The sequence below is a fragment of the Oncorhynchus masou genome, chromosome 28 (genome assembly GCF_036934945.1).
Source record: "Oncorhynchus masou masou isolate Uvic2021 chromosome 28, UVic_Omas_1.1, whole genome shotgun sequence".
Lineage (NCBI taxonomy): Eukaryota > Metazoa > Chordata > Actinopteri > Salmoniformes > Salmonidae > Oncorhynchus > Oncorhynchus masou.
The window spans coordinates 74,706,333-74,725,501 of NC_088239.1; the positions used below are offsets into that span (position 1 = coordinate 74,706,333).

Below are 19,169 nucleotides of genomic sequence, written 5' to 3' on the forward strand. Positions count from 1 at the left end.
CACCAGGTTAGACCTAGCCTGCGTGGCACTCCTTGTTACCCATTTGTAATACCAAACAAGTTATTGCTTTCACCAATCAGATCACCGATTACTTCAAGGCAAGGAAGAAGGGTGGGTGCATTGTAAAAGTATTCAAATGGCCAAAATGACGACCCCGGACCAATGAGGGGAATGCGCATGGTGCTTAGAAAAAAACGGATTGGTCCCATCGTCGAAGTGTTTCCAAGGAAGCAGCGGTAAACGGAAGTAAATCCATCTCTAAACATGTCTGTTGGTGTTGAATAGACACAATTAAGTTCACTGATATGTAAATCCGTATGGGGATATTATTAATGTGCTTCCAGCTAGACAGGTACGTCTATGAGGCACAGTAGTCATGTTCACGGATGAAACTCTGGATGCCTTGGGCGTTGAGTCGCTGTGGAGGAAATCGCAACAGTTTGCACAGGAATCGGTATGTTCTGTTGACAACCTAGTTAGCTAGCATCAGAGGTTTGCTATGGCATGCTAGCTGATTTTTTTGTTTAGCTAGCTAACGATTTCGTGTACGTTTACTTACCTGGCCATATATGACAAGGCTATAGGCCCTGAAAAGATCAGACACATGAATACTACCAGTGTCGAATATTGCTAAAGCTCCTGAATCTGCCAATCAAGCCTTCTTTTAGCTAGCCAAAATATTTAGCTAGTTAGCGATGATGGTCTGGAGCAACAGTCGACACATCCTGATCAGTGTTGGTGGTGGGCTGACCACGTGCATTGTCCAACGTGTCATTTTCAGCGTTGTTGTGAAGCCCAACACATTTCTAAACATACTAGTAGCTAGTTGAATAATGACAAGGTACACAAAAGTGGGGTTCTCATCAACAGTTGGTGGAATTACTGACACACAATCATCAAGCCAGTTATGGGCATGTTTTAACGTGTTATATAGGCCTAATATAATCCAAATAGGCTATGTCTGTTGGCTTTTCAGAGAGGTTGTCAAACCCGGCCCGTACACACAGCTGAGGCTGAAATACAGCCCCTGCTTAATGCAGATAATGGCACCCAGACGGAACCACAAGACCACCTCATATACCAACTCCCCCCTAAAGGTGAGCACCGACCAGAGTCTCCCGGGCTGAGGGACTTCCTGCATCGAGTGGAGGACATGGTTGTCAAGGAGTTGGCCAGCAACGCCAAGAGTCATGCGTTTGATGGGTTCGATGTGAATTGGGAGGATCAGAACGGAACGGTGAGAATAGTATAAGTAACACACTAACAAAATGTACAATATCTCAGTGTGCATTATTTCCATGTAAAAAAAATATTAAACTATTTTTATTTAATAAATATTTTCTTAACTCTTTATTAAAACTGCCTTGTTGTTTAACGGCTTGTAAGTAAGCATTTTACGGTAAGGTGTTCTATTCTGCGCATATGACAAATCAAATTGTATTTGATATTGGACCATTTTTTTGTGTGCATTTCCCCCTGTTGAATTGTCAATTCTAAAATGTGTTTATGTGTAGGTTTCATGCATACATTGTCTCCAGCACCCCAGTGCCCAGGAGAAGGGTCTTCAAGTTACCAGCATATCCTGGAGTTGCACAGGTTCAGTAATCGCCTGCGCCTTCGGTCGGTATGTTCAAACTTCACATTTATTTTCCATCATGTTTGCCAACATCGTTGTTGTATAGCCAGAACTTGAGGTGAACAGTGATCTATCTGTCTCAGTGTTGATGACGGAGACTGGAGCACAGAGAAGTCCTGTGTGTGCACCTGGAACCTGGACCGCAGAGGCCTGAACCCCAAACGACCAGACATGGTCATAGATGTGGCCAGGCCAGTCATGTCTCTGTCCTTCCACCCCTCTCAACCCTCTCTCATAGCTGGTATGCACTTCCATATTGCTTCCACCAGTGGTTTGATCACCAACTGATCTTAGTACATACATACAACTGTCCTGTGTAGCTCACTCCTTACTTCTCTCACCATCTACCCAACGCCACAGGGGGTCTTTACAGTGGAGAGGTAGTGGTCTGGGACACAAACAGGACACAGGACCTAATTTTGGCGCAGACAGGAATGTCGACTGACACTCACCGAGAGCCAGTCTACCAGGTATAGATGCTTCATACTGCCTCCTATGGCACTAAAATACACCTTCATTCAGGTGGACACGTTAACTGATGGTAAACGCTTTATCTAGTATTGGTTATTCTCATGGTGTAATTTGTACACAGTCCCTATGTACTGTAGGTCCCTTGTATATTACTAATAAACCACATGAATATCACATAGTGGTGAGAATCTTTATGGGATGATGACAGTAAGATTTTTCATAGCAGGGTTGTGTTCAATAGGGACCAAACAGAAGACAGGGGATTGAAATTGAGGGACAACCTGGACTTGTCCAATAAGAAACACACACTTTCAGTTGCAAGTCGTAATAAACATGACAGCGGTTTGAACAAGTGTGTTTTCAGGTAGCCTGGGTCCCTGGACCAAGGCGAGGGGAGATGGTGGTGCTGAGTGCTGGTTCTGGGGGCAGGGTGCTGCTGTGGACAGTGGACTCAGACGAGGGGAGGCTGGTGCTCAGTGCCGGCTTTGCCCTCATCAGACAGCAGGTGCCTCACAACAGTGCACTGAGCAAGGTGAGACTCGGGATACAGGGCCCAACGTGGTGATTTACAGACCTTGAAAACGTGTGATTAATAGATTAAATATGATTGTGTTATTAACAAAATTGTCTGAAACAGACATTTATCTATAGAGATTTTCTTAAACCTTAAAAACTCTCCTTCTGATGTTGTTCTTGTAATGGTACCTGCCTGTCTGCTACAGAACAGAGGGAGCAGCAATGTGGGGGTCACCTCCCTGGCCCTGTCCCCCTGGGACTTGGACACATTCCTGGTGGGCTCCGAAAGCGGTCTGGTCCTTAAGTGCTCTTTCTCAGCCCAGACGCTGGCGGCAGCACCTCCCGATGGAGAGAGTGTGACTCTGCGTGCCCCAGCCCAGTTCTCCTTCAGCCCCCGAGGAGGCCCTGTCCACTCCTTGCACTGCTCCCCTTTCCATAGGTGAGAGAGACATTGGTGGGAAGATCAATTGCATACTTCTCACATCCCTTTGAATGAGAAAGCCAGAGGTCCCTCCCCTATGACCTCCAATGGGGTTTGAGAAAGAGATGATGCGAGGAGTGCAAATGAGATCTTCCCCATGGTTCAGGTCAGGCCTGAAGGTGGTTTTAGTGAGAAATTAACCAGACTGAATGCTTGAGACTATGGTTTAAGACTTACAAAAATAAGAGAATTGAACTGAACATTTTTTTTATTCGGAACTGTCATTATACTGTGTTTTGATTCCAAAACGAACCAGTGATATTCATGTTTACCTGTTTGTTAAACAGTTTGCCCTGTTCCTATAGTACATTTGGAAGCGTGTAGCTAACTTGCATCTCGCAATAAGTTTTGAACTCTACAGCTGTAAAATGCTTTATAGTACCATATTCTGTCAATGAATCAAAGTTATGATCTAGTTGTCTCCCATTTCGTGTCTAAGGAACCTGTTTGTCAGTGTGGGGACCGACGGCCTGGCCCATCTTCACTCTCTGCTGCAGCCTGATCCGCTGCTCTCGCTGCGGGTGTCCGACTCATATGTGTTCGGGGTACGCTGGTCACCAACAAGGCCCCTCCTCTTTGCTGCAGCCACAGGACAAGGTATGCTCCATTTCAGCTCATTCTCAATTGGTTCACAGAACTTCACTATAAATGGTGTGACTTGAGCCAGAGTTAATATATTGAAAATCATTAAGGGGCCCCCCCATTCAGACTTACGGTAAGTCCATATCAAGTCTGAAACAGTCCCTAACCGCTAATTTAAAAAAAAAATGTTTTACCTTTATTTAACCAGGCAAGTCAGTTAAGAACAAATTCTTATTTTCAATGACGGCCTAGGAACAGTGGGTTAACTGCCTGTTCAGGGGCAGAACAGATTTGTACCTTGTCAGCTTGGGGGTTTGAACTTGCAACCTTCCAGTTACTAGTCCAACGCTCTAACCACTAGGCTACCCTGCCGCCCCTAAAAACAATGGCACATCTTGATGTAAAGTTAACTCACCAGTTCATCAGTTAACCTTCAGTTTTTCACTAAACACCCAAGTTTAAAAGCCCACAACCTTCTCTCTTCCCAGGTCTGGTGCAGATATTTGATCTGGGCAGGAAGTCCCTGAGACCAGCAGCCACCCTCGACCAGCTGACGGGTGGCCAACCAGTCTACTGCCTGGAGTTCAACCCCAGACGGAAAGACCTCCTAGCGGTGGGCAACGCCGACGGCTCCGTCAACATCTGGCACCTGAGCACGGAGCTGACGGAACAGGGGCCCCGAGAGACTACCAAGCTGGAGCAACTAGCTAATGAGGTGGCAGAGTGAGTCGAGGCAGGAAGGAGAGGGCCAATGAAATTACAGAATAACAGGGTCGTCTCCGTGCAAGGTTGCTGACATATGTGGATGTATATAGGTAGAAGAACGTGGGTTTTCGTGCCATATTATTTTAGATGGATTTGTTATCGTGAAACATCAAATATTACTCAGTAGGTACTGAACTGGTTATTAAGACTTTCGTGTGTATTGAAAACATGTAATAAAGGCACAGAAAACATTTCCAGTTCTAACCAGTAGCGTTTATTAAAGCACACCGCAGTCCTTATTGTGATGTTACAGCATACCATATCTATAGGTTCTTAAATCCAGCGAAAGCACTAAAACAGCTAAAACATTCAAACGCAAACACTAGGCTATTGACAGTGAAGCACAAAGAGTGAGATATATATATATAGGTACTGATAACTATGGAGTATTCTAGTGTCAGAATCATGCAGTTTCAGCATGTGTGCGTGACAAACGCATCCCGATTGGTCACTGGCAGGCAAGGGATCAGTTGACAAAAAGTGAGCGGGTGAATTCGACAAAGTCGAAGGCCGAGGGCATTTCCCGGCCCTTGCTGTCTAGGTAGGGCTTCATGTGCGAGATGCAGTAGTCTGCCTGTTCCTTGGACAGATTCTGAATGAAGAGGAGAAGAGATGGTCAGGTATGAGGTTTTAACCTTAAGTTTTGCTAAGTTATTTAAGAGACATAAATGCGCAACTTATGGCTGAAGCTCATACTCAAATGCTGGTACTATTTAATACTCATTTCTATAAGCACTATGACAGAGCCAGAAAGTGAAGGAGGGAAGACCGAACTGTAAGTACCTGGTAGAGCTCCTCCTTGGTAACGTAGGGCTTGGCATCGACGCTGAGGGCTCGGAAGGCGCTCTCAATCTCCTCGCTGGACTTGACGTTCTCTGTCTCGCGGCTGATCATGAAGGCCATGTACTCCTGCAAGGACACGTTGCCATCCCTGGAAAACACAAAATTAAATCAGTTACCCATAATAAAGCAAAAAACTCAAGAATAGAAGAAAATTAGGCAACAAGACACACCCATTCTGAATAAAATCATATTCTTGTGAATGTTGGCTTTGCTCAAACTACTGATCGAAAACCCCAAGTAGAGATGAGTGAGAAGAGCTGGGGTTGCTGACCTGTTGGGGTCGACAGTGTCGAGGATGGACTCAAACTCTGGGTCTGGCTCTCCCTCCTCCACCATGGGCAGGTCGTAACCCAGTGAGCGCAGACACGACTTGAACTCCTGGTGGTTCAGACGGCCAGACTTCTCTTTGTCAAAGTGCCTGGGAGCAAAGAGAACATGGCTGATATTATTGGGAGTATCTTTACTTTAAGCAACTACTTGGTATGACTAAAAGGTATGGTGAAAATGGCCTCCACTCACTTGAACGCCGTGTTAAAATGGCCGCCACTCACTTGATCGTGTTAAAATGGCCCCCACTCACTTGAACGCTGTGTTAAAATGGCCGCCACTCACTTGATCGTGTTAAAATGGCCGCCGCTCACTTCAACACCGTGTTAAAATGGCCGCCGCTCACTTCAACACCGTGTTAAAATGGCCGCCGCTCACTTCAACATCGTGTTAAAATGACCGCCGCTCACTTCAACATCGTGGTAAAATGGCCGCCACTCACTTGATCGTGTTAAAATGGCCCCCACTCACTTGATCGTGTTAAAATGGCCCCCACTCATTTGAACGCCGTGTTAAAATGGCCGCCACTCACTTGATCGTGTTAAAATGGCCGCCACTCACTTCAACACCGTGTTAAAATGGCCGCCGCTCACTTCAACATCGTGTTAAAATGGCCGCCGCTCACTTCAACACCGTGTTAAAATGGCCGCCGCTCACTTCAACATCGTGTTAAAATGGCCGCCGCTCACTTCAACATCGTGTTAAAATGGCCGCCGCTCACTTCAACATCGTGTTAAAATGGCCGCCGCTCACTTCAACATCGTGTTAAAATGGCCGCCACTCACTTGAACATCGTGGTAAAATGGCCGCCACTCACTTGAACATCGTGGTAAAATGGCCGCCACTCACTTGAACATCGTGGTAAAATGGCCGCCACTCACTTGAACATCGTGTTAAAATGGCCGCCACTCACTTGAACATCGTATTAAAATCGCCGCCACTCACTTGAACATCATGCTGAACTCCTTCAGGGCATCCTCTGTCACTCCAGTGGTGTTCCTATGGTGGAAGAGAGATTCGACAGGATTAGGAAATATGTTCACTGCTTGTGAGTTACTGTATGCGTGTGTCTCTCTCACCTGGCCTGGATCTGCTGCTCCAGGTTGTGCTGCATCCTCATGCCCAGTTGGTCTAGCTGGTCCCACTGCTGGGCCAGGCCCACCGTGCTGTGTTCTGTGTACTTGTTGTCCAGGATCAGAGCCTCCTCCATGGCCGCGCCCAGGTCCTCAATCTTCTTCAGCTGGCTACGCATTGCCCGGATCTCCTGGTGCTTGCGCTACAGACAGTGGCACACAGAAGGGTGAGGGTATGCAATTACAAAAGTAGTCAATACAGCTGAAATATAATTGGTACTTGCTGTGTATATCAAATCAAATGTTATTTGTCACATGTGCCGAATACAACAGGTGTAGACCTAGAGTGAAATGCTTGCTTACAAGCCCTTAACCAACAACGCAGTTAAGAAAATATCTAAAAAAAAAAAGAAATAAGAAGAGTCAATGTAAATGTGCGGGGGCACCGGTGTCGATGTAATATGTACATGTAGGTAGAGTTAAAGTGACTATGCATAGATAAGAGTAGCAGCAGTGTTGTGGGGGGGCAATGCAAATAGTCTGTGTAGCCATTTGATTAGCTGTTCGGGAGTCTTATGGCTTGGGGGTAGAAGCTATAGGAGCCTTTTGGACCTAGACTTGGCGCTCCGGTACTGTTTGCTGTGCGTAGCAGAGAGAACAGTCTATGACTAGGGTGGCTGGAGTATTTGACCATTTTTAGGGCCTTCCTCAGACACTGCCTGGTATTGCAGTCTTGGATGGCAGAAAGCTTGGCTCCAGTGATGTACTGGGCAATACGCACTACCCTCTGTTGTGCCTTGCGGTCGGAGGCCGAGCAGTTGCCATACCAGGCAGTGATGCAACCAGTCAGGATGCTCTCGATGGTGCAGCTGTAAAAACCTTTTGAGGATCTAAGGACTCATGCCAAATCTTTCCAGTCTCCTGAGGGGGAATAGATTTTATCGTGCCCTCTTCATGACTGTCTTGGTGTGCTTGGACCATGTTAGTTTGTTGATGTGGACGTCAAGGAACTTGAAGCTCTCAACCTGCTCCACTACAGCTCCATTGATGAGTATGGGGGCGTGCTCGGTCCTCCTTTTCCTGTAGTCCACAATCATCGGTTTTGTCTTGATCACGTTGAGGGAGGTTGTTGTCCTTGCACCACACGGTCAGGTCTCTGACCACCTCCCTATAGGCTGGCTCATCATTGTCTGTGATCAGGCCTACCACTGTTGTGTCATCGGCAAACTTAATGGTGTTGGAGTTGTGCCTGGCCGTGCAGTCAAGAGTGAACAGGGAGTACAGGAGGGGGCTGAGCACGCACCCGAGGGGCCCCTGTGTTGAGGATCAGTGTGGCAGATGTGTTGCTACCTACCCTTACCACCTGGGGGCAGCCTATCAGGAAGTCCAGGAACCAGTTGCAGAGGGAGGTATTTAGTCCCAGGGTCCTTAGCTTAATGATGAGCTTTGAAGGCACTATGGTGTTGAACGCTGAGCTGTAGTCAATGAACCGCATTCTCATGTAGGTGTTCCTTTTGTCCAGGTGTGAAAGAGCAGTGTGGAGTGCAATAGAGATTGCATCATCTGAGGATCTGTTGGTGCGGTATACAAATTGGAGTGGGTCTAGGGTTTCTGAGATAATGGTGTTGATGTGAGCCATGACCAGCCTTTCAAAGCATTTCATGGCTATAGACGTGCTACGGTTCGGTAGTCATTTAGAGAGGTTACCTTAGTCCCTGTGCACAAGAACACTATGGTGGTCTGCTTGAAACATGCTGGTATTACAGACTCAGGCAGGGAGAAGTTGAAAATGTTAGTGAAGACACTTGCCAGTTGGTCAGCGCATGCTCGTAGTACACGTCCTGGTAATCCGTCTGGCTCTGCGGCCTTGTGAATGTTGACCTGCGTATTTTACTCCTCCTGATATTATTTTAAATTAGTATAATTTTTTTAAATTCTGCATTATTTGGAAGGGCCCGTAAGAAACCATTTCACGGTGAAGTCTACACCCGTTGTATTTGTTGCATGTGACAAATACATTTTTATTTGATTTGAAATAGCCAAGATGGTCTCCTCAGGCCCCCCCCATACGTTTCAAATGTTTATTTTAACGCTAAACTGGCACACCTGATTCTATTAGTCAACTAATCACGAAGCCTTTGACTAACTCAATCAGGGGTGCTAGTTTAGGGTAAAAAAAAATGTAAAACAGCTGGTGGGGCCTGAGGAGAGGGTTGTGAAACCCTGGTCTATAGCATAAATGATGAGGGATTCTTTCTTACCTTGGTTGCCTCAAGTTGTGATTCCAAGGTTCCGGATTCTTCTACCATGCAGGACCTAGATGCATACACACAAGTGTCAGGGGAGAGGATCTTGAAAGGATGATCAAATATTGGGATAGACAACATGCCAGTCAGTCACACCCGCACACAGTCTCAGAGTCTGCACCCACACCGATCTACTTGTAGGACCCCTTAGATCCAACCATTCCTACCGTAAAATTCATTTTCATAAGATCCATTTCATATATTTGAATATACTAGAGGTGTGTCGAGATTCTAAACAAATCTTGAAATGCACTAATTGAAATCCAACCAATTATTTTTTGTAAAGAAGCAAAGTAAAGATTTTTCTGAAACCTCAATATTTTTGGGAATATTTCAAGGAACATTTGGTGAATAAAAAAAGGGGAAACAGAAGTACAAAACACACAAAAAGAACTTTCCATCACTCAAAATGTTCAGAGCAACACCACCCTCCCAATGCATGCCAAAGAAGTAAACTCATAGCCATGGTAACCTATACCATGCAAGGTTAGGACTACTGTGTAAAGGGCAGGAAACTGCATTTTAACCCTAAATCAGTTGTGAATTAGTCTAACACTTTCAACAACAAAAATATAGAAATTTCAAGTAGTGTCCAACCCTAAATTTGGTGAAAGAAATATCCCCAAAAGATGAAAGTGAAGACTTTTCACTCCTTTAAAACAGTGCTCAATGTTGCCAGACTCATCCAGACCAATCATGAGGTTGATCTTAGTTTCAGGAAGCTACATTGGGGTGACGTTAGTAGAGATGTAACTGAGCAAACCGATCTCAAATGGTGGATTATAGAAGTATATGAAGACACGCAACCCAGAGGGCGTGATGAAGTAATGAAGGGTGAAGGAAAGGCGAGTGAGGGATATATGGAACGTAAAACCATGAGAAAAAGGAAAAGACCTTCCGGAAAGATCATCACCGACTTCATATTGAATGACACGGACAACCCGTCGATAAGCTATGCTATTTAGAAAGGGAGGGAGGGAAGGATGAAAATAAAGTAAATACCAACAGAAAGAGAGAAATTAGAGACAAACAAAAGGGAAATTATACAATAAAAACTGTCAAAAGGGGGAAAAAAAGCTTACAGAAACACAGTAATATTACAAAATACAACTTGGATTCCCTTGAACATAGTGATACCTGGTCCAGTTTTACCTTTATTTGACACAGATACCTACCTACCTACCTACCTACCTGGTGGTTCTATGTTATGCAACATCTTGCCACCGACCTGACAACAATGTCCCCCCCACCGACCTTGGTCCAAAACAATGTCACTCCAATCAACCCTCGTTGATTTGACCCCATTCACACAGTCAGACACACAAACACAGTAGGGCAGTATCGCAACAATTCAATGACAAAGAAAAGACGAAGCAGACTAAACTCTTTGGTCCCATAACCTGCTGTATGTCAAATGTGTGCTATATCTTGGAAAATAAATAAATGTGACTCTGAATAACAAACATAATGATGCTGTTTCCAACATTAGGGATGTTATCCTAAAATTAAATCCGCTTTGTGTTTTCTTCCCTTGCCGCGATACTAGTATCGTCCCAGCCCCAACTGAGAGATAGTAAAATGTGATATTAACCCATCCAGAAGATATGTCCTGATTAGCAAAGTTATCCAAGCATCAGCGAGGTAGCAGCAAGAGAGAGGGAGAGGAAAGGGGGAGGGGGTGGGACGGGAAAAGAGAGAGAGAGACAACGGTTAGAAATACAAGGCAGGGACAAAATGGTCACTCCATCATCCCCCCCCTAAACAAACATATACAGACACAGGCACAGAAATAGTGGGAGCACAGGGGCATCTGCAGTATGATCCCATTTTCATTTCTAAACGTTCACAGACCACTTGTGCGGTTGTGTAAAAGTCGTATCAGCGCTCCCCCACCCACCCCCCAAAATCTACAGAATATATGATACACTAAGAATGCGTTGCCTGGGGCCAATTCAGTGAGGAGCAACATTCAGAGCATTGCAGATATAAATGCAAGGTGTAGAATAGAGAAACTGTAAAGAATCATGTCAGTTTCAAAAACAAACATTTATCTGCAACACTTCACGTTGCGCTCCGATGAATAGCAGCTTCCTGTTCTCTATGGCTGAGAACATGGTGGCAGAGAGAGACAGGAGGCAGATTTCTGAGCAGCAGGCACTTTTAAATTCCAGGTAGCTCCATTGATTTATCATTGTTGAAAGAGAATCTAAAGAATGATGCATGCAACATTTAAAGACATCTCAATGCTATTCATGCAGGTGACGTTATTCAATGAACTTAAACTACATTATTTAAACAGCCACAAGGCCTTGGAAATGTCCCCATTCTATTCCTATAAATTGTATTCGATTCCTATCTATTAAATTGCCAAAATGAATATTGATTAAGGGAGTTCTGTGAGTGCACTGTCTTCCTAGCACAACAGATCCAAGCCCTACCTGGTCTCCTGCAGCCACTGGTGGAATGCATTGGCGTGCTGCGCAAACTCCTGCCGCAGCTTGTCATTCTCCTCCTGCCTCCTCTGCTCCTTCTGCAGCTCCAGCTCTCGTTCCTATACAGACAGAGAGGGATGGAGATGTATGTATGAAGTGCTTTCTAGACATGATGCAGACCAAGACATCGGCCCTCATTGGTTCTGGACATAAGTAGACCATTAGTGTGGAATAGGACAACATTTGAGATGTGCATGTCCTCCTCACCAAGCCTTCTCCTCAGATACATTCGTGCTGTATAGCCAATTCATATGGTCGTTGTCATGCCAATTGGTTAGTAATACAGCACAAACAAATCTGGGACCATGCTACCTCCCCCCTCTTCTCCCTTCTAACCTTGATGATCTTCTGCAGGTTCCTCCAGGTCTCTTCCAGGGCCTCCATGGTGAACCAGGTGTAGGGGTTGGACACCACCTGGTAGCTCTTGATCTGCCGGTCCAGCTCGGCCAGCTGGTTGAAGTCGGCCTGCGCCGAGCTCAGCGATGAGCGGAAGGCCTCGTGGGCGTCGCGCAGCGCCCGGATCTCCTCCAGCGAGTTGCAGCGCACCGGATCTGTCAAGTCCTCCTCAGCATTCTCAAACCAGCTGTTGAAGGCCGACGCCTTCTTGGCAAAGGTCAGGAACAGGTCTTCCACCTGGAGACAGAAGCAAGATGGAATCGATGGAGGTAAGAGGTCCACATCCACTAAGGTTTTTGACTTAGTAGGTGAAGGATAGTCTGATATTCCGGTTCAAAATATGAACATCAACAACGATGATATCTATGAACAGTAGTCATGATATCCTCATCGTAAGCTAAATGACAATTATCCGTCATCATAGTCTTTACATACCTTCCTGAAGTGCTCCTGGGCCTCCAGCAGTTTCTTCTTGCGGGCCTGCGAGTTGTCGAGAAGCTGGTTCCAGCGCTTCATGAGGGCAGCGTGGCGCGTCTCGATGGCCTTGGACTGGACGTGCTTGGCCGCCAGCAGCTGGTCCTTGAGGGCTGTGATGTTGGTGATACCCTCCTGCTGGAAGGCCTGCAGCCCTGCGTCAAACGTCTCCTGTGGACCCGAAGGGGGAACATGAGGCATAGGAGAACGTGTCTAGCTTTCTTGCACAAAATGGCTGCCGTAGCATCACTCATTTGGGAGCTACATATTGCTACACAGTACCTGCTTAGTGAGCAAGGTCTGCACAGAGGAGAGATCTCGTCCGTACTCATCCGTCTTCAGGCTGTTCTCCTTCTCACCTGGACAAACAACCAGACAGTATAAATTCAGTGCTACACTTAAAAATTAAACAATGCTCTCGTCTCATCAGAATGTTGAAGCCTCATCCCCTAAACCTTCCCTTCTCAGGTCTCAAACCGTACCGATCCAGGACTCCACCACGTCAGCCTTCCAGTTGAACTGCAAGAAGGCAGAGTTCTCATCCAGCTTGGCTTTTCTCATGGCAGCGGCCCTCTCCAGCTCAGACACCTTGCCCCGCAGGGACGCCATCTTGGCTGAGATGCTGTCCACGTGGTGGTTGTTCTAATGGAGGGATGGACAAAGCAAAATATGCATTTAACTGTGTGGGTGAATTGACAACAGCCAAGGTAAGTGGAAAATCATTGTAAAAGTTGATTTTTTAAATTTTGTGTGTGAACTATTGCTTAAACACTATTTTAGCTGGTACCCTATGAAGAGACGGAAAGGCTATTCATTTGATATTTTATCATTTTCTATACGACAACAGTATTGTCAGTGTTTACCTTCTTGATGAGCTCGTCTCCGTTGGAACACACGTCATTCACTCTGTCCCTGTGCACAGAGAAGTCAGTCTCAAACGCCTCATGCTTCTTCAACAGGCCCTGCACAGCAGCCAGGGTATCCCCGTAGTCTTCACTTCCCACCAGGTTCAGCTTCTCGTTAATCCAGGCTTCCTCCTCTTCAACATTCGCAACAAACTGCTGGTACTCCAGCGACTCCTCCAGCCTCTGTCCCCTGATCACACACACAGAGGCACACACAGATTAACTTCTTATGGCTGGAGGGCATTATTGAGAAGCTTGGATGAATAAGGTGCCCAGAGTAAACTGCCTGCTACTCAGGCCCAGAAGCTAAGATATGCATATTATTAGTATATTTGGATAGAAAACACTCTGAAGTTTCTAAAACTGTTTGAATGTTGTCTGTGAGTATAACAGAACTCATATGGCAGGAAAAACCCTGAGAAAAAATCCAACCAGCAAATGGGAAATCTGAGGTTTGTAAGTTAAAGTCGTTGCCTATCCTGTGTAAAATTTGGTCCGATTGCACTTCCTAAGGCTTCCACTAGATGTCAAGTCTTTAGAACCTTGTTTCAGGCTTCTACTGTGAAGGAGGAGAGAATAAGAGCTGATTGAGGAAGAGGTCTGGCAGAGTGCCATGAGCTCAGTCTCACGTGCGCCCATGAGTTAGCTGCGTTCAATTACATTTCTAAAGACAAAAGGAATTCTCCGGTTGGAACATTATTGAAGATTTATGTTAAAAACATCCTAAAGATTGATTCTATACATCGTTTGACATGTAATGTCAACTGTAACGGACTGTAATGGATTTTTTTTACTTTTAGTCTGGCCTGTGCTTTGTGAATTTGGATTTGTGAACTAAACGCGCAAACAAAAAGGAGGTATTTGGACATAAATAATGGACTTTATCGAACAAAACAAACATTTATTGTGGAACTGGGATTCCTGGGAGTGCATTCTGATGAAGATCATCAAAGGTAAGTGAATATTTCTGACTTCTGTTGACTTGTTTTGTATGGCTTGTTTGTCTCTGAGCGCTGTACTCAGATTATTGCATGGTGTGCTTTTTCGAAATCTGACACAGCGGTTGCATTAAGGAGAAGTTTATCCAATGTTCCATGCATAACACTTGTATCTTTTATCAATGTTTATTATGAGTATTTCAGTAAATTGATGTGGCTCTGCAAAATCACTGGATGTTTTGGAAGCAAAACAGTACTGAACATAAAGCGCCGAAGTAAACTGAGACTTTTGGATATAAATATGAACTTTATCGAACAAAACATACATGAAGTCCTATGATGAAGATCATCAAAGGTTAGTGATTCATTTTATCTCTTTCTGCTTTTTGTGACTCCTCTCTTTGGCTGGAAAAATGGCTGTTTTTCTGTGACTAGGTGCTGACCGAACATAATCGCATGATATCCTTTCGTCGTAAAGCCTTTTTGAAATCGGACACTGGTGGGATTAACAACAAGTTTATCTTTAAAATTGTGTAAAATACTTGTATGTTTGAAGCATTTTAATTATAAGATTTCTGTTCTTTGAATTTGGCGCCCTGCATTTTCACTGGCTGTTGTCATATCAATCCCGTTAACGGCATCCCAGCCGTAAGAATTTAACACTCAACATCAATAAATGTTTAAGATGATAATGGCGTTTCATTGCAAAGCAGGCCTGGGAATATGTGTGTGTGTGTCAGAATGTATACGCGTGTCAGTGTTCCTAGTCTAACCTGGCTGCAGCCAGGTCCTTCAGCTCCATCCAGTGCTCCTCAAACTGGGCCAGCCTCTGCTCAATCTCATCCTGGCCGATGGTGTTGTCATCGGACAGCTTCTTCCCTGTGTCCTGCACAGACTGGATGGCCGGCTCATGGGCCCCCAACTCAGCCTCCAGCCTCTTGTGTTTCTTCCTCAGATTCTGCACTCCTGTCAAATCACGTCCATAGTCCTCCGAACTCACTAGCAATTTCTTTTCTCTGGATAGAGAACAGAGAGTGAAAGAGTGTTAGTAATCACAATGTCTCAACATCGAAAAACCCTCAGATGTCAACTTGCATCCATTCCTCCACAACTCCAGAGGGCGCTCTTACTTGATCCAAGACTCCTCGTCGTCCAGGTCCCTGAAGAACTGATGCAGGCGGTGCGACTCGTTGAGCTTTGCACGGCGGCCAGTGGCCATGCTCTTGATCTTGGTGAAGCGTCCATTGACAGCATCGCGCTTGTCCTTAACCTGGGTGGGGTCGAAGGCCGTGCTGGCCGTCAGGCTGTCAGCCTGGCCGTTCAGGTCCTTCAGACGATCCTGTGGACGGACAGAAAGACGTTCAAACCAAAGCACTAGACTGAACTCAGTGGATGCCTTTGTACAAAATCATGGAAGTTGTTCAACAGAGGACACTCGGTTTGGTTGCCATCGAAAGCTTTGAGTCCAAGGCAGTGTCACCTTTCAGCCAGTCAGCATATAAAGGTGTGTAATCTGACAGATCCTTTAGTACATCAAGGCCCCCAGCTGAGCCCAGCATCAATCCAGGTTTGACAGAGATACGGGGACGTTGAATACATTACCTCATGAGCAGAGATGTCGGCTTCCAGAAGCTGATGTTTCTTCAGCAGGTTGTTGACGGAGGCCAGGTCTTTGCCATAATCCTCAGAGGCAAGAAGGGCCTCGACCTACAGAGAGAAAACCAAAACTATTTTTTCCAAATCTAATCTCAGCCTCTTCCTTTTGTTTTTGTTTTCCTACAGCACAGGTAGGCTAATGGGTTAACAAGTAAAATCCATTTCAATAAGAATAGCCTGACACAATCTCAGATCCAGAGGTGATGTTGCCTTTTTGGGTGTCTGTCCAGTACTTAATCTGTGCAGGTCTCAGATAAATCCTATTGAACATCAAGGTTTTCAGTACAGAATACACAATTTCTCATCACAGATCAAATATCAGCATCCTTAACTTTGAGAATTGTGTGGTGGATGGAGATTTGAACTTAGATGAAAGTAGTCATATTGACATCTAGAAAATGTTTATTTATTTCATTATTTTACCTCAGAGAGCCAGAAGTCAAAGTCCTTAATGCCAGTGTTGAAGTTCTGCTGCTTGTTGGCTTCTTTCAGCTTCTGGCTCTTCTCTGCCGACTTGTTCACCAGGAACTGCCACTGCTCGTCCAGAGCACCCAGACGCGACTGGTGAAACACACACCCAGGTTAGATACCCAGCTTTGGAACAATAGATGTTGAATGAGGCAAGAATCGGTTCACGTAGTTTGAATGACATAGGAACAGTTAACATTGTAAACAGAATGTTATCACCATATTTTTCTCAAAAGCTTTCATCCTTGAAGTGGCATTGTAGAACTACATTTAAACTCAGTTTTTCACAATTTCTGACATTTAATCAGAGTAAAAATTCCCTGTCTTAGGTCAGTTAGGATCACCACTATTTTAAGAATGTGAAATGTCAGAATAATAGTAGAGCAAATGATTTATTTCAGCTTTAATTTCTTCATCACATTCCCAGTGGGTCAGAAGTTTACATACTCTCAATTAGTATTTGGTAGCATTGCCTTTACATTGTTAACTTGGGACAAACATTTCAGGTAGCCTTCCACAAGCTTCCCACAATAAGTTGGGTAAAATTTGGCCCATTCCTCCTGACAGAGCTGGTGTAACTAAGTCAGGTTTGTAGGCTTCCGTGCTCGCACACGGTTTATCAGTTCTGCCCACAAATTTTCTATAGGATTGAGGTCATGGCTTTACGATGGCCACTCCAATACCTTTACTTTGTTGTCCTTAAGCCATTTTGACACAACTTTGGAAGTATGCTTGGGGTCATTGTCCATTTGGAAGACCCATTTGCGACCAAGCTTTAACTTCCTGACTGCTGTCTTGATATGTTGCTTCAATACAGTGAGGGAAAAAAGTATTTGATCCCCTGCTGATTTTGTACATTTGCCCACTGACAAAGAAATGGTAGGTTCACTTGAACAATGAGAAAAATCCAGAAAAACGCATGATGTAAATTGATTTGCATTTTAATGAGGGAAATAAGTATTTGACCCCCTCTCAATCAGAAAGATTTCTGGCTCCCAGGTGGCTTTTATACAGGTAACGAGCTGAGATTAGGAGCATACTCTTGAAGGGAGTGCTCCTAATCTCAGTTTGTTACCTGTATAAAAGACACTTGTCCACAGAAGCAATCAATCAATCAGATTCCAAATTCTCCACCATGGCCAAGACCAAAGAGCTCTCCAAGGATGTCAGGGACAAGATTGTAGACCTACACAAGGTTGGAATGGGCTACAAGACCATCGCCAAGCAGCCTGGTCAGAAGGTGACAACAGTTGGTGCAAATTTTCGCAAATGGAAGAAACACAAAATAACTGTCAATCTCCCTCGGCCTGGGGCTCCATGCAAGATCTCACCTCGTGGAGTTGCAATGATCATGAGAACGGTGAGGAATCAGCCCAGAACTACACGGGAGGACCTTGTCAATGATCTCAAGGCAGCTGGGACCATAGTCACCAAGAACTATTGGTAACACACTACGCCGTGAAGGACTGAAATCCTGCAGCGCCCGCAAGGTCCCCCTGCTCAAGAAAGTACATATCCATGCTCGTCTGAAGTTTACCAATGAACATCTGAATGATTCAGAGGACTACTGGGTGAAAGTGTTGTGGTCAGATGAGACAAATGGAGCTCTTTGGCATCAACTCAACTTGCCGTGTTTGGAGGAGGAGGAATGCTGCCCATGACCCCAAGAACACCATCCCCACCGTCAAAATGGAGGTGGAAAAATTATGCTTTGGGGATGTTTTTCTGCTAAAGGGACAGGACAACTTCACCGCATCAAAGGGACAATGGACGGGGCCATGTACCGTCAAATCGGGTGAGAACCTCCTTCCCTCAGCCAGGGCATTGAAAATGGGTCATGGATGGGTATTCCAGCATGACAATGACCCAAAACACACGACCAAGGCAACAAAGGAGTGGCTCAAGAAGAAGCACATTAAGGTCCTGGAGTGGCCTAGCCAGTCTCCAGACCTTAATCCCATAGAAAATCTGTGGAGAGCTGAAGGTTCGAATTGCCAAACGTCAGCCTCGAAACCTTAATTACTTGGAGAAGATCTGCAAAGAGGACTGGGACAAAATCCCTCCTGAGATGTATGCAAACCTGGTGGCCAACTACAAGAAACATCTGACCTCTGATTGCCAACAAGGGTTCTGCCACCAAGTACTAAGTCATGTTTTGCAGAGGGGTCAAATACTTATTTCCCTCATTAAAATGCAAATCAATTTATAACATTTTTGACATGCGTTTTTCTGGATTTTGTTGTTATTCTGTATCTCATGGTTCAAATAAACCTACCATTAAAATTATAGACTGGTCATTTCTTTGTCAGTTGGCAAACGTACAAAATCAGCAAGGGATCAAATACTTTTTCCCCCTCACTGTATATCGACATAATTTCCCTACCTCATGATGCCATCTATTTTGTGAAGTGCACCAGTCCCTCCTGCAGCAAAGCACCCCCACAACATGATGCTGCCACCCCTGTGCTTCATGGGATGGTGTTCTTCGGCTTGAAAGCCTCACCCTTTTTCTCCAAACATAATGATGGTCATTATGGCCAAACAGTTCTATTTTTGTTTAATCAGACCAGAGGACATTTCTCCATCTTTGTCCCCATGTGCAGTTGCAAACCGTAGTCTGGCTTTTTTATGGCGGTTTTAGAGCAGTGGCTTCTTCCTTGCTGAGTGGCTTTTCAGGTTGTGTCGTAGTAGGACTCATTCTACTGTGGATATGGATACATTTGTACCTGTTTCCTCCAGCATCTTCACAAGGTCCTTTGTTGTTGTTCTGGAATTGATTTGCACTTTTCGCACCAAAGTACGTTCATCTCTAGGAGACACAACACGTCTCCTTCCTGAGC

At 45.0% G+C, this 19,169-nt stretch overlaps 2 protein-coding genes across 9 annotated transcripts in view; one reads left to right on the top strand and one right to left on the bottom strand.

The window, feature by feature from the left end:
- Positions 1–69: 69 nt before the first annotated feature.
- On the top strand, positions 70–4,642 carry dync2i2 (dynein 2 intermediate chain 2). Of its 2 annotated transcripts, none has more exons than XM_064943324.1 (9): positions 70–454; positions 977–1,237; positions 1,515–1,624; positions 1,720–1,877; positions 1,997–2,106; positions 2,472–2,639; positions 2,830–3,062; positions 3,544–3,701; positions 4,175–4,642. In XM_064943324.1, exons 1-9 carry the CDS (start codon positions 377–379, stop codon positions 4,411–4,413), a joined length of 1,515 nt encoding a protein of 504 aa, XP_064799396.1. In that variant the 5' UTR covers positions 70–376; the 3' UTR covers positions 4,414–4,642. The 2 variants fall into 2 exon arrangements, with proteins under 2 accessions (XP_064799396.1, XP_064799397.1); XM_064943325.1 differs by having other exon boundaries at positions 366–454; positions 1,098–1,237.
- Positions 4,643–19,169, bottom strand: part of sptan1 (spectrin alpha, non-erythrocytic 1) — a 54,635-nt gene continuing 40,108 nt past the window's right edge. For 6 of the 7 annotated variants that reach the window (XM_064943317.1, XM_064943321.1, XM_064943320.1 and 3 more), the window contains 17 exons: positions 16,285–16,422; positions 15,808–15,912; positions 15,336–15,544; positions 14,979–15,221; positions 13,226–13,457; positions 12,845–13,004; positions 12,645–12,721; positions 12,324–12,533; positions 11,829–12,125; positions 11,439–11,551; positions 10,592–10,609; positions 8,956–9,010; positions 6,701–6,897; positions 6,567–6,620; positions 5,566–5,712; positions 5,235–5,382; positions 4,643–5,043 (listed from right to left, as the gene is read on the bottom strand). In XM_064943317.1, coding sequence (XP_064799389.1) covers positions 4,918–5,043; positions 5,235–5,382; positions 5,566–5,712; positions 6,567–6,620; positions 6,701–6,897; positions 8,956–9,010; positions 10,592–10,609; positions 11,439–11,551; positions 11,829–12,125; positions 12,324–12,533; positions 12,645–12,721; positions 12,845–13,004; positions 13,226–13,457; positions 14,979–15,221; positions 15,336–15,544; positions 15,808–15,912; positions 16,285–16,422 — 2,529 coding nt within the window. In that variant the 3' untranslated portion in view covers positions 4,643–4,917. The remainder of the gene's footprint in view (positions 5,044–5,234; positions 5,383–5,565; positions 5,713–6,566; positions 6,621–6,700; positions 6,898–8,955; positions 9,011–10,591; positions 10,610–11,438; positions 11,552–11,828; positions 12,126–12,323; positions 12,534–12,644; positions 12,722–12,844; positions 13,005–13,225; positions 13,458–14,978; positions 15,222–15,335; positions 15,545–15,807; positions 15,913–16,284; positions 16,423–19,169) is intronic. The other variant, XM_064943316.1, reaches the window with a different exon arrangement.